This window comes from Neoarius graeffei, chromosome 8 (assembly GCF_027579695.1).
Source record: "Neoarius graeffei isolate fNeoGra1 chromosome 8, fNeoGra1.pri, whole genome shotgun sequence".
Lineage (NCBI taxonomy): Eukaryota > Metazoa > Chordata > Actinopteri > Siluriformes > Ariidae > Neoarius > Neoarius graeffei.
The window spans coordinates 9,984,445-9,999,707 of NC_083576.1; the positions used below are offsets into that span (position 1 = coordinate 9,984,445).

Genomic DNA, 15,263 nt, shown 5'->3' on the forward strand with positions numbered 1-15,263 from the left:
AAAACATTTTTATACACATTTTAAACATCTGTGCTTTTTAAAACATATTTTTTTTACACATTTTAAACATCTGTGCTTTTTTAAAACATTTTTATACACATTTTAAACATCTGTGCTTTTTAAAACTTTTTTATACATTTTAAACATCTGTGCTTTTTAAAAACTTTTTTTTTTACACATTTTAAACATCTGTGCTTTTTTAAAATATTTTTTACACATTTTAAACATCTGTGCTTTTTAAAACTTTTTTATACATTTTAAACATCTGTGCTTTTTTAAAACTTTTTTTTACACATTTTAAACATCTGTGCTTTTTAAAACATTTTTTACACATTTTAAACATCTGTGCTTTTTAAAACATCTTTTTACACATTTTAAACATCTGTGCTTTTTAAAACATCTTTTTTTTTACACATTTTAAACATCTGTGCTTTTTAAAACATTTTTTACACATTTTAAACATCTGTGCTTTTTTAAAACTTTTTTTTACACATTTTAAACATCTGTGCTTTTTAAAACATTTTTTTTTACACATTTTAAACATCTGTGCTTTTTAAAACATTTTTATACACATTTTAAACATCTGTGCTTTTTAAAACATCTTTTTTTACACATTTTAAACATCTGCACTTTTTAAAACATTTTTTACACATTTTAAACATCTGTGCTTTTTAAAACATTTTTATACACATTTTAAACATCTGTGCTTTTTAAAACATCTTTTTTTTTTACACATTTTAAACATCTGCACTTTTTAAAACATTTTTTACACATTTTAAACATCTGTGCTTTTTTAAAACTTTTTTTTACACATTTTAAACATCTGTGCTTTTTAAAACATTTTTTTACACATTTTAAACATCTGTGCTTTTTAAAACATCTTTTTACACATTTTAAACATCTGTGCTTTTTAAAACATCTTTTTTTACACATTTTAAACATCTGCACTTTTTAAAACATTTTTTACACATTTTAAACATCTGTGCTTTTTAAAACATTTTTATACACATTTTAAACATCTGTGCTTTTTAAAACATCTTTTTTTTTACACATTTTAAACATCTGCACTTTTTAAAACATTTTTTACACATTTTAAACATCTGTGCTTTTTTAAAACTTTTTTTTTTACACATTTTAAACATCTGTGCTTTTAAAAACATTTTTTACACATTTTAAACATCTGTGCTTTTTTAAAACATTTTTTACACATTTTAAACATCTGTGCTTTTAAAACATTTTTTACACATTTTAAACATCTGTGCTTTTTAAAACATCTTTTTTACACATTTTAAACATCTGTGCTTTTTAAAACATCTTTTTTTTACACATTTTAAACATCTGTGCTTTTTAAAAACTTTTTTTTACACATTTTAAACATCTGTGCTTTTAAAACATTTTTTACACATTTTAAACATCTGTGCTTTTTAAAACATTTTTATACACATTTTAAACATCTGTGCTTTTTAAAACATCTTTTTTACACATTTTAAACATCTGTACTTTTTAAAACATTTTTACACATTTTAAACATCTGTGCTTTTAAAAACATTTTTTACAGATTTTAAACATCTGTACTTTTTAAAACATTTTTTACACATTTTAAACATCTGTGCTTTTAAAAACATTTTTTTACACATTTTAAACATCTGTGCTTTTTTAAAACTTTTTTTTACACATTTTAAACATCTGTGCTTTTTAAAACATTTTTTACACATTTTAAACATCTGTGCTTTTTAAAACATCTTTTTACACATTTTAAACATCTGTGCTTTTTAAAACATCTTTTTTTTTTTACACATTTTAAACATCTGTGCTTTTTAAAACATTTTTTACACATTTTAAACATCTGTGCTTTTTTAAAACTTTTTTTTACACATTTTAAACATCTGTGCTTTTTAAAACATTTTTTTACACATTTTAAACATCTGTGCTTTTTAAAACATTTTTATACACATTTTAAACATCTGTGCTTTTTAAAACATCTTTTTTTACACATTTTAAACATCTGCACTTTTTAAAACATTTTTTACACATTTTAAACATCTGTGCTTTTTAAAACATTTTTATACACATTTTAAACATCTGTGCTTTTTAAAACATCTTTTTTTTTACACATTTTAAACATCTGCACTTTTTAAAACATTTTTTTACACATTTTAAACATCTGTGCTTTTTTAAAACTTTTTTTTACACATTTTAAACATCTGTGCTTTTTAAAACATTTTTTTTTACACATTTTAAACATCTGTGCTTTTTAAAACATCTTTTTACACATTTTAAACATCTGTGCTTTTTAAAACATCTTTTTTTACACATTTTAAACATCTGCACTTTTTAAAACATTTTTTACACATTTTAAACATCTGTGCTTTTTAAAACATTTTTATACACATTTTAAACATCTGTGCTTTTTAAAACATCTTTTTTTTACACATTTTAAACATCTGCACTTTTTAAAACATTTTTTACACATTTTAAACATCTGTGCTTTTTTAAAACTTTTTTTTTACACATTTTAAACATCTGTGCTTTTTAAAACATTTTTTTACACATTTTAAACATCTGTGCTTTTTAAAACATCTTTTTTACACATTTTAAACATCTGTGCTTTTTAAAACATCTTTTTTTACACATTTTAAACATCTGTGCTTTTTAAAACATCTTTTTTTACACATTTTAAACATCTGTGATTTTTAAAACATCTTTTTTACACATTTTAAACATCTGTGCTTTTTTAAAACATCTTTTTTACACATTTTAAACATCTGTGCTTTTTAAAACATCTTTTTTTACACATTTTAAACATCTGTGCTTTTTAAAACATTTTTATACACATTTTAAACATCTGTGCTTTTTAAAACATCTTTTTTTTACACATTTTAAACATCTGCACTTTTTAAAACATTTTTACACATTTTAAACATCTGTGCTTTTTTAAAACTTTTTTTTACACATTTTAAACATCTGTGCTTTTTAAAACTTTTTTTTACACATTTTAAACATCTGTGATTTTTAAAACATCTTTTTTACACATTTTAAACATCTGTGCTTTTTCAAAACATCTTTTTTTTTACACATTTTAAACATCTGTGCTTTTTAAAACATCTTTTTTTTACACATTTTAAACATCTGTGCTTTTTAAAACATCTTTTTTACACATTTTAAACATCTGTGCTCTTTAAAACATCTTTTTTACACATTTTAAACATCTGTGCTTTTTTAAAACATCTTTTTTTTACACATTTTAAACATCTGTGATTTTTTAAAACTTTTTTTTTACACATTTTAAACATCTGTGCTTTAAAAAAAAAAAACATCTTGTTTTACACATTTTAAACATCTCATATCATCATTAGCTAGCACCTCTTGGCAGACAACACACTGTGGCAGTGGAGCATCTTCAGATCCAGTCCATGAAAATCCAAACTTTAAATAATCGTGGTCATCTTCCTTCTTTTTTTTTACTTGGCCCAGACTCTGTCTCCTCACTCACTGTAGCTTTAGGTACTAAAAATTGATCCATTTTGTCTCTGGCAAAGGCTAGCTGAAGTTCGCTACAGTAAATGTCTGCAATAGTAACTTCTCATCTCATTATCTCTAGCCGCTTTATCCTTCTACAGGGTCGCAGGCAAGCTGGAGCCTATCCCAGCTGACTACGGGCGAAAGGCGGGGTACACCCTGGACAAGTCGCCAGGTCATCACAGGGCTGACACATAGACACAGACAACCATTCACACTCACATTCACACCTACGGTCAATTTAGAGTCACCAGTTAACCTAACCTGCATGTCTTTGGACTGTGGGGGAAACCGGAGCACCCGGAGGAAACCCACGCGGACACGGGGAGAACATGCAAACTCCGCACAGAAAGGCCCTCGCCGGCCACGGGGCTCGAACCCAGGACCTTCTTGCTGTGAGGCAACAGCGCTAACTACTATGATTAGATAACTGTCCAAAAAAAAAAAGAGGTGGATGGGTGTGGATAATAAATGGATCAAAAGTAAAGTTGATTTTTATTTATTTATTGTAAATAAATAAAGGCTAACTGAAGTTCGCTAAATGTCCGCAATAGTAACTTATTCTGGTTTATTTTTCCTCACGTTGCGCCCCCCCGAAGAACTCTGGCGCCCCCTAGGGGAGGCGCGCCCCACACTTTGAAAAGCCCTGACCTAAAACATTAAGAAAACCTACAGCACTTTGATAAACAGCATTTTTGCCTTCCCCAGCCCACTGTCACTACATAACATCGTTAAAATGCTTCAAAACATTAATATACTTAATTTTAACAAATCCATGTAATATCAGATGATATCGAATCACTGAATTGTTATGAAGTTATGAAAAAATGTCCCAAAACATTTCCTTAAAAGTCATAGGCAAGGGTCGGAGGTGAAACGTAGAATATCGACTTTATTGTCTAGAAGAACGACCCAAAAAGCGAATTCAATCTTCCTGGTGTCTAATGTGCACCCTAAAATTGAATAAAACGGTTAAAATATACTGGTTTGCACAATTTCCGAAGGTTTGTTTACATCTCACTTATGTGCACGGTCACCGCCAGGGGCCCGTCGTCGTGACGTCATTTAAGTCAAACAGACTGAGAGCAGTTCTGCGTTTACCTGCGAACCGAGCACACGTGTACGGACTTTGGTCGTGTAAAATGTCTGAAAGCGATAGCGATTTTGAAGTAGGAACTCTCCAAATTGAATATCGAGAGGTGAAACCGTATATGTATGACCCTATGGGCGTTGCAAAGCAATCAGTGAATGTGGCTCACTGGTTTGACCGTGCGGCCTCGGAATCGGACAGCGACTCGGCCGACTCTGATCGCGGTGACCCCGGACCTCAACAAGACTCGCGCCCAAACGATTTATCCTGGTAGTGATGATAAATTCCTACTTTCGTCATAATACTAAATAAGAGCCCTTTTGAAGAATAATTAAACCGCCCTCCCTAGTGGATCTAGGGAACGATTACTGGACAGTGCGCCGGTAGGCCACGTTAGCCTGCCATCCGCGGCATTATACTATTTATAGCCGACTCTAAGCGAGGAAATATCCCTTTGTCTCATTTCCACAATGATTGTACAGGATCCCTCAGGATTCTTGACTTGTCAATTGCAAGCAAAAGTAAAAATGTTTACCTCCAATCTTCTCCTTTTTGCTTGAGCGTTGCTGCTCCGTTTCTTCTTTGACTGCTTGATTTTGTTTCACGCGCACAATCCACTCTCTCCGCCTCGTCTCCTCTCTCGGAAAAAGCCAATCCACTCTATCTGCCTCTTCACCTCTCTCGGAAAAAGGTAAAAACTTCTTCCTGAACCGGTTACAGTTCACTGCACAACAATAAGGCATGTTTTTTTCTTTGGAAATTCCTGAACGCACGTCTGCACTCAAGCCGAACAGCAATGCAAATAAACGGAAGTGGACTCAACTCAAGCGATTTGTTTGTCTTGAATGACGTCTCGTGCCGAGTGGTCACGAAAATCGCCGAGCAGAAATTCGCCGCGATCCGCGCTAACTTATTTTAATTATTACTTATTAACAATACTTCTTGGGACCAGAAGAAAATTACAGAGGGTTTTTTTAACATATAAAGTTTCAAATGTGCATAAATTTAAAACCTTTGCCTATGACCTTTAACCATGTTTCTTGAACATATCCACCCCTTTAGAATATTACATTCAATAGGAAGCTCCAAATTTTCTGAAGATCCTGAGAAGAAGAAAATCAGGTTTCCTCGTCTTTTTTCTTTATTTCTTAATGATTTCGTTGAACTGTTGAACTGACTGATGATGTCACTTTAAAAGTACAATCACTGTGGTCAAATTATAGACTTAAAGTGAAGTATTATGAATAAAACAATCAACTAATAAGTAAATCATGATAATGGTTTTAGCATCAATGCAATTTTATGCTTGTATTTGTTAGTTCTTTGCTTAAAAACTCAACCCTGTTATTTTCAATTCTGTTATTCATTCAAGCGCAAAATGGAGCCATTTTAATAAAAAGAAAACATATTCATACTTGCCGGCTTCCTGAGAATGAAAAGCGGTAGGTCAGATTGCATGACACAGTCGCGCCCTTCTAGGGGGTTCCTGAGTGGCATGACCCCTTGGAAAATTAAAAAAAAAAAAAGTGTAAAATGGTGCATTCTCCTGCATTCTGACTGCCATATTTGAAGAAAATTGACCAAGAAATTGGACCGACGTACTTCACAAAATGCTGCTTCTCACCTTGCCTCGATGCTTTGATGCTGGATGATCCGATGACCAAGTTGCCTTGAACTTCTTGTCATAGCGAATCTTTTTTTTTCTTCTTCCAAATTTTCATTGTTCCCAATCATCAGAGCGTGTTTGGTTTTTACAAATACTGGCACCATTTTTTGTAATATGTGAGCTCATTGTCGTTTGGCTAGAACCATAACGAGAACCAATGGAATGGTGTGATATAATAAAGCGATACAATTTAGATTCAACATCATTATTGCGCTGTTCCATTGGTTCTTGGCTTCACTTACTATGACTATTTGACGCTGTATCCTTGTATCCCCTGTGCTGAAAACAGCTGAAGCGAGGTCAGAAGAGCAAATCCAACAGTGTTCGCTGGTTATTTTGGAATCTCATCTCATCTCATTATCTGTAGCCGCTTTATCCTGTTCTACAGGGTCGCAGGCAAGCTGGAGCCTATCCCAGCTGACTACGGGCGAAAGGCAGGGTACACCCTGGACAAGTCGCCAGGTCATCACAGGGCTGACACATAGACACAGACAACCATTCACACTCACATTCACACCTACGCTCAATTTAGAGTCACCAGTTAACCTAACCTGCATGTCTTTGGACTGTGGGGGAAACCGGAGCACCCGGAGGAAACCCACGCGGACACAGGGAGAACATGCAAACTCCGCACAGAAAGGCCCTCGCCGGCCACGGGGCTCGAACCCGGACCTTCTTGCTGTGAGGTGACAGCGCTAACCACTACACCACCGTGCCGCCCGTTATTTTGGAATGCTGTATTTTTTAGTGTTTAGTTTTGTTTGTTTGATTTTTTTTGTAGGGGCGGCACGGCGCTTAGCGCTGTCACTTCACAGCAAGAAGGTCCGGGTTCGAGCCCTGTGGCCGGCGAGGGCCTTTCTATGCGGAGTTTGCATGTTCTCCCCGTGTCCGCGTGGGTTTCCTCCGGGTGCTCCGGTTTCCCCCACAGTCCAAAGACATGCAGGTTAGGTTAACTGGTGACTCTAAATTGACCGTAGGTGTGAATGGGAGTGTGAATGGTTGTCTGTGTCTATGTGTCAGCCCTGTGATGACCTGGCGACTTGTCCAGGGTGTACCCCGCCTTTCGCCCGTAGTCAGCTGGGATAGGCTCCAGCTTGCCTGCGACCCTGTAGAACAGGATAAAGCGGCTAGAGATAATGAGATGAGATGAGATATGTTATTTACCAACTGGGAGGTCCGTATCATGAAATACCGTGACCGAGGTCTTGAAAGTACGGACTGAGGCCCTCTGGGCCTTATAAAATCTTATAAAAAAGATAAATGTTAACAAAAAAATGCTACTATGTTGTTGTTGTGAACGAGCGAGTCGCCAGAGGTCCATAACCGGGGTCTGTATTGTAGGACATGGACCCGCTCGCCAGCCAATCAGAGCACATGATTTGATGGAAACCGCACTGCGAAAAAAACAAGTTGAGTTCTTCTTATTACACTTCACAATGGAACGGTGAAGAAACAACTGTTTATAGCAGTGATAATGGAAATGATCACAGGAACTAACGTGTCTTGTTGGGAAGTTCTACAGCATTACATGGATTAAAGTATGACATGATGTCCTGGAATGTAATTGATGACAAATTGCTGTGGTATAACAGGAATAAAGTATTTTGGGATACGTTGATTATTGGGCAGCACGGTGGTGTAGTGGTTAGCGCTGTCGCCTCACAGCAAGAAGGTCCTGGGTTCGAGCCCCGTGGCCGGCGAGGGCCTTTCTGTGTGGAGTTTGCATGTTCTCCCCGTGTCCGCGTGGGTTTCCTCCGGGTGCTCCGGTTTCCCCCACAGTCCAAAGACATGCAGGTTAGGTTAACTGGTGACTCTAAATTGACCGTAGGTGTGAATGTGAGTGTGAATGGTTGTCTGTGTCTATGTGTCAGCCCTGTGATGACCTGGCGACTTGTCCAGGGTGTACCCCGCCTTTCGCCCGTAGTCAGCTGGGATAGGCTCCAGCTTGCCTGCGACCCTGTAGAACAGGATAAAGCGGCTAGAGATAATGAGATGAGATGAGACGTTGATTATTTTCCCACAGCGCAGCTCCCAAAGTGTTTATTACTTAAATGTTTTATAACCGTTAAAGAACTATCTAGGATAAGTGTATAATTTAAATAATGCTTTATTACTGATGTATTGTATAGTGTTACTCTGAAATATTGTGAAAATTTAGCTACTCTACTTTACTGGAGATCCTCTGGACTGTAGGGTTTGGGAGGAACCTCAGATGTTTGTTTATGAAGCAACTGGCAACCCTGTTTTAATCCTGAGGAGCATCCTGAACCTCTGATCAGACACCGTCTGACCCATTTGAATCTCTTGATTTGGTGAGTGTGAATGTTTTAAAGGTTATTTTTTTTAAATCCCAGTATTTAAGCCTGAACATGTTTGTTTCTATGTATTAGTGATAAAACTTCCTCACACGCTGTTTATCAGGGCAGCTGTTGACGTCATTCTGCTCTCGGCTAGCTAGTTAGCTTGTGTTAGCGATTAGCTGGATGCAAATTGTTCAGAGATGAGCATAGGAACTGCTTTTCCCTTTTATTATTATCATCATCATCATCATCATTATTATATTATTTATATCCTAAAATCAGCTATCCATGTTATTTGTTTTGTTTGAATAAAATTACGTTATTTTTTTTTCACCTTGTAATTATTTTACGAGAAATCCCGCCTCCTGCGGTACGATTGGCAGATCATATCAGGAGCTGTCCTCTTATTGGATATTGAGTAGTCAAATAAGTCGAGTAACCAATCCCAGAGCAGGAAATCTGGACGTTTAACAGTTAGCATGTTTGTTTAGTGATTTAGCTTGCAAACTGAAATCAAATGACAGCTTTTACAAACCAACCTACTTTTATTATTAAAAGTTGTCTTTTAATGTATTCACTAGCTGAATAATTATGCTCAGTAGGTATTTCCACTAGTCATGGTTTGCAATATTGCATACTTAATTAATCAACTAATTAATATTAAAATGAATAAATTGATTAATAGAATGAATGAATTAATCTTTTGTTTAATTGCCAGTGCACCAGAGCCGCAGCCCTGCATCCCAAAAAGGAAGACGATTATTTCACCATGAACTCTGATGTGGATGGTAGGACAGTTATTAAGTATCTCATCTCATTATCTCTAGCCGCTTTATCCTTCTACAGGGTCGCAGGCAAGCTGGAGCCTATCCCAGCTGACTATGGGCGAAAGGCGGGGTACACCCTGGACAAGTCGCCCGGTCATCACAGGGCTGACACATAGACACAGACAACCATTCACACTCACATTCACACCTACGGTCAATTTAGAGTCACCAGTTAACCTAACCTGCATGTCTTTGGACTGTGGGGGAAACCGGAGCACCCGGAGGAAACCCACGCGGACACGGGGAGAACATGCAAACTCCACACAGAAAGGCCCTCGCCGGCCACGGGGCTCGAACCCGGACCTTCTTGCTGTGAGGCGACAGCGCTAACCACTACACCACCGTGCCGCCCGTTATTAAGTATATTATATTTAAATAATATTGGCTGGCGTTGAATGGTATATCAGATCTATTAGCATGATATTAAATGAGTTGAAGACGAGTAGCTGAATGGAATATATCTGATATACCACAAAAAATTATTATTATACAGACACATTCCTTTCAGGTGTTCAACGCATCTTTCGCTTTCAAAATTCTCTCAAAATCTTCCGTCTTTAATGAAGCAAACCCGGCAGCCATGTTTGTTCACAAATTGTCCCAGTCGCTCACGAGTGCGGAAGTTTTACATCTCCGACATGTGATGTCATGTTGCCTTGACAACCGTGCAATATCGTAAACCATATTCAAAGCTCATTCTGCATTGGGTAGACTAGAGTGATGTAATACACGTAGGATAAGCGATATGCTAACGATATTGCATGCTGTCAAACCAAATGAACGAAACCCGCTAGAAGGAAATAGAACACGTGTTTTTTTTTTTATTCCATTGAAAAAGTGTCCTGTATGGATAATAATATACATTATTTTTTTTCGTGGTGTGGTTTTCATCAAATCTTGCGCTCTGATTGGCTGGCGAGTGGGTCTGTATCCTACGGTATGGACCCCAGTTACGGACCCCGGTTATGGACCTCTGGTGACTCGCTTGTTCATAACAACAACAAACATAGTAGCAATTTTTGTCAACATTTATCTTTTTATAAGATTTTTATCATGGATGGCGATAACGACAGTCTTCACAGCAAAAGCGAGTTTTACTACCCTGAGGAAGAAACAATAAAATAAAACATTTCAGGAGAAAGCTAAAAACCTGTAACTGTTGCTAACGCCGAGCAAAAATATGGCTGAATTCTGAATGACTCCTATTTGTATAAATAGGGGACTATGTGGGCGGCAAAATGTAGTTTTTTTTTTTCCTGCCATGGAAGTGCACTTGTATACCGAGGAGGAAGCCATTTGCATTACAGCCGTGAATGAGGATTCAAAATGGCGGCTCGGCTCGGTTTTCCCTTTTGGGCACTCTCGTTTTCTGTTAGAATTTGGTAAAGAAAAAAATAAATATATTATTTACCAGCTTAAGGTCAGTCCGTATGGTGAAATACCGTGACCTCGGCCTTGAATACTGACCTTGTACTTGGTCAGTACTTTCAAGACCTCAATCACAGTATTTCACGATACGGACCTCCCAGCTGGTAAATGAATTAAACACAAGATGACGAAATTAGAATGTCCGTAAATACTTCTCAGGGCATTACATACAGGATGTAAGACATCATTCTGTTCTCAAAGATGCTCTGTTTTTCAGGTGACCTGGAAAATCAGGTGGAGTTGGAGGAGAAAACGAGGCTCATAAATCAGGTGCTGGAGCTGCAGAACACTCTGGAGGGTAAAACGTCATCACTGGATTCAATGGTTGAGTTAAAAGCCAATTCAAGTATAAAATTAGCCTTTAATACTTTGTGACATAAGTCTGTTATGTAATAGCCCTGTGCATCTCTGAGCGTCAGTGGTTTTGAAAGAATTTCAAATGTTTAGACGTCATGCACCATATGGCCAGAAGTATGTGGACACCTGACCGTCACACCCGTATGCTGTAGCATTACAATTTCCCTTCGAAGCCTAAATCTGTTCCTGCATGACAATGCTCCTGTGCACAAAGCAAGTCATGAAGACATGGTTTGCTAAGTTTAGAGTGGAAGAACTTGAGTGTTCAGCCCTGACTGAAGTCAGCTCCACTGAACACCTGTGGGATGAGCTGGGATGTGCACTGCCTGACCTCACTAAGCTCTCCGAGCTGAATGATCATAAATCTAGTAACATGGCTACTAAATGCGGAATAGGATGTTCAAACGGTGCATATGGTTGTCCTGGTCAGGTGTGCACAAACTTTTGGTTGTATATTGAAATGCAAGTAGCTGTGAAACAATTCTCATCTGTCGTTTTCTTTCGATCAGATCTCTCGGCACGGGTGGACGCCGTGAAAGAGGAAAACCTCAAGCTCAAGTCCGAGAACCAAGTTCTGGGTCAGTACATCGAGAACCTCATGTCTGCCTCCAGCGTCTTTCAGACCACTGACTCCAAAAGCAAACGGAAGTAACGGACCCTGGCGTCTAGAGCGCGTTAAGTCTGTTTATTTCATCCACGTATTGGCGTTCTATAAGATCCCACTGTTGCACGTTATGTTTACGACGTTGCTTTTTATCTGCTCTTAATATCACATGACTGAAAATACCCCGTTAATTCATGAAGCTGTTGTATTCTATCGACGCTAGGTGTTGTTTAAGGATCGTGAGGATAAAATATAATTATATGTATATATTTATCATTTTTGCCTTATGTTAGGGCAAGGTATTAAAACATTCTTGTGCTAAATACACTAGTTCTGTTAATTTATTGATGGCTTTCGTTTTGTTGTGTGTGTGTGTATATATTTAATTTTTTAAAAACTATTTTATTTCATTTTTTAATCGAGAACACAGCGGTGATGAATGTGCCTGTGAAACTGCTGTGCGCCACCGTGCGTTTTAGGCAACCTGATAAATCGAAGTGAGTTATTCAGGTGCTTCTGTTCAGGGAAATAACACTTCTGATCTCCTGGTGCTTTTCACTCAGGAGTTTTAACAGGCCTCCGTTCCAGCTGTGTAGACGCACAACATCTCTCTCTGAGCTGCATTTAACGTTTGTGTCACGTTTAACCATTGTTCGGTTTTATTAGTGCCTGTTTTAATAAATACATTTTCCTTTGATCTCTGGTGCTTCTTAATATATGAAGTATAGTGTTTGTGTGTGGATTATACTGTATTTTTTGGTTTAAATAAACATCAGGTGGTTTTCATGATGTAATGCCCTGAAAATGCACAGTAAAGAAATCAACGTGGCATTTTATAAGCAAATTTATATGATATAATGAAGAGATATGAATCCACATGCCCTACATGTGAAAATAAATGAATTATGTGTGAAAATAAAAACGCCTGTGATCTGGATGAAACAAAAGTGTCTAAAAACATCTGTTCTTCCAGCAGGACCAGTGTTCAAGTCATTAAAGAAAATTTCGAGTCGAGTCCGAGAACAAGACTCCAGCTGCACAGTTTGACGGTGTCTGTCGCTGCGTTTATGTGAAAGCGTCTCTGTTACTGTGTTGGACTAACGTTCCTGCTCGACCGCGCCATTTTAGTTAATAGGCTACAGATAAAAAGCTTGTTCATCGCTCAGAAAGCCCCACCCACTATCAACAGGATAAATAACATGAGAGAGGGTTAACACTAGCTAGTTCATCGCTCAGCAAGCAAGCCCCGCCCATTATCAACAGAGCAATGAACATAGCGTGTCACTTCCTTCTCTGGGTGGAGTCTTGCCAAATGACGATTGAAGTTCGAGGTTGTCCCCGTCGTCTCCTCGATAGTTCTTCTACATATGGAACACACAGCAGTGTATTTTTTCCTACAGCACGAGAAGTCTGTATAAGCAAAGCGGACAATCCTAGCGGCGTTCTCTCCAGGCATTTTAGCGCCATTAACGTTAGTTTGTTCCTGAACATGACGTATGAACAGGTGAATGTGCATTCTCTTGGACAAAATTAGTGTAGATATACAGTGGGGCAATAAAGTATTTAGTCAGCCACCAATTGTACAAGTTCTCCCACTTAAAAAGATGAGAGAGGCCTGTAATTTTCATCATAGGTACACTTCAACTATGAGAGACAGAATGGGGGGAAAGAATCCAGGAAATCACATTGTAGGATTTTTAATGAATTAATTGGTAAATTCCTCGGTAAAATAAGTATTTGGTCACCTACGAACAAGCAAGATTTCTGGCTCTCACAGACCTGTAACAACTTTAAGAGGCTCGTCTGTCCTCCACTCGTTACCTGGATTAATGGCACCTGTTTGAACTCGTTATCAGTATAAAAGACACCTGTCCACAACCTCAAACAGTCACACTCCAAACTCCACTATGGCCAAGACCAAAGAGCTGTCAAAGGACACCAGAAACAAAATTGTAGACCTGCACAAGGCTGGGAAGACTGAATCTGCAATAGGTAAGCAGCTTGGTGTGAAGAAATCAACTGTGGGAGCAATTATTAGAAAATGGAAGACATACAAGACCACTGATAATCTCCCTCGATCTGGGGCTCCATGCAAGATCTCACCCCGTGGGGTCAAAATGATCACAAGAACAGTGAGCAAAAATCCCAGAACCACACGGGGGGGACCTAGTGAATGACCTGCAGAGAGCTGGGACCAAAGTAACAAAGGCTACCATCAGTAACGCACTACGCCGCCAGGGACTCAAATCCTGCAGTGCCAGACGTGTCCCCCTGCTTAAGCCAGTACATGTCCAGGCCCGTCTGAAGTTTGCTAGAGAGCATTTGGATGATCCAGAAGAGGATTGGGAGAATGTCATATGGTCAGATGAAACCAAAATAGAACTTTTTGGTAAAAACTCAACTTGTCGTGTTTGGAGGAGAAAGAATGCTGAGTTGCATCCAAAGAATACCGTACCTACTGTGAAGCATGGGGGTGGAAACATCATGCTTTGGGGCTGTTTTTCTGCAGAGGGACCAGGACGACTGATCCGTGTAAAGGAAAGAATGAATGGGGCCATGTATCGTGAGATTTTGAGTGAAAACCTCTTTCCATCAGCAAGGGCATTGAAGATGAAACGTGGCTGGGTCTTTCAGCATGACAATGATCCCAAACACACCGCCCGGGCAACGAAGGAGTGGCTTCGTAAGAAGCATTTCAAGGTCCTGGAGTGGCCTAGCCAGTCTCCAGATCTCAACCCCATAGAAAATCTTTGGAGGGAGTTGAAAGTCCGTGTTGCCCAGCGACAGCCCCAAAACATCACTGCTCTAGAGGAGATCTGCATGGAGGAATGGGCCAAAATACCAGCAACAGTGTGTGAACACCTTGTGAAGACTTACAGAAAACGTTTGACCTCTGTCATTGCCAACAAAGGGTATATAACAAAGTATTGAGATGAACTTTTGTTATTGACCAAATACTTATTTTCCACCATAATTTGCAAATAAATTCTTTAAAAATCAGACAATGTGATTTTCTGGATTTTTTTTTTCTCATTTTGTCTCTCATAGTTGAAGTGTACCTATGATGAAAATTACAGGCCTCTCTCATCTTTTTAAGTGGGAGAACTTGCACAATTGGTGACTGACTAAATACTTTTTTGCCCCACTGTAAATATCGTATGCCAAATTATTATGGCATGTTACAAAAAAATCCGAGTCCTTGTCTCCAATTTACGAGTCTGAATGCAGTTAATACACGAGTCCGAGTCATCGGTGCTCAAATCAAGTCACAAGTCCTTAAAATTAGGGCACGAGTCGGACTCGAGTACTACAAGCCTGAGCAGGACAAACTAAGAATGTGTTATCATTAAGTGTATAGGAGAAATGCTACAATTACTGTGTTTTAGAGTCTGGTACCTGGTGTCGTGAACTCTTTAGAAAAAAAAAAGACCTTTCTGAATGCTAAAAATCTTTAAGATTAACACACAAGCAC

General features: G+C 37.8%; 1 protein-coding gene across 1 annotated transcript; it reads left to right on the forward strand.

Moving 5' to 3' along the window:
• The first annotated feature begins 8,496 nt into the window (after positions 1 to 8,496).
• Positions 8,497 to 12,488, forward strand: scocb (short coiled-coil protein b). Its single transcript, XM_060926835.1, has 4 exons — positions 8,497 to 8,587; positions 9,294 to 9,363; positions 11,048 to 11,128; positions 11,697 to 12,488. Exons 2-4 carry the CDS (start codon positions 9,345 to 9,347, stop codon positions 11,837 to 11,839), a joined length of 243 nt encoding a protein of 80 aa, XP_060782818.1. The 5' UTR covers positions 8,497 to 8,587; positions 9,294 to 9,344; the 3' UTR covers positions 11,840 to 12,488.
• The last annotated feature ends 2,775 nt before the right edge of the window (positions 12,489 to 15,263 follow it).

Coding starts and splice junctions, on each gene's coding strand:
- scocb (XM_060926835.1), top strand. Junction 11,129..11,696: donor GCTGCAGAACACTCTGGAGG/GTAAAACGTCAT, acceptor TCTTTCGATCAG/ATCTCTCGGCACGGGTGGAC.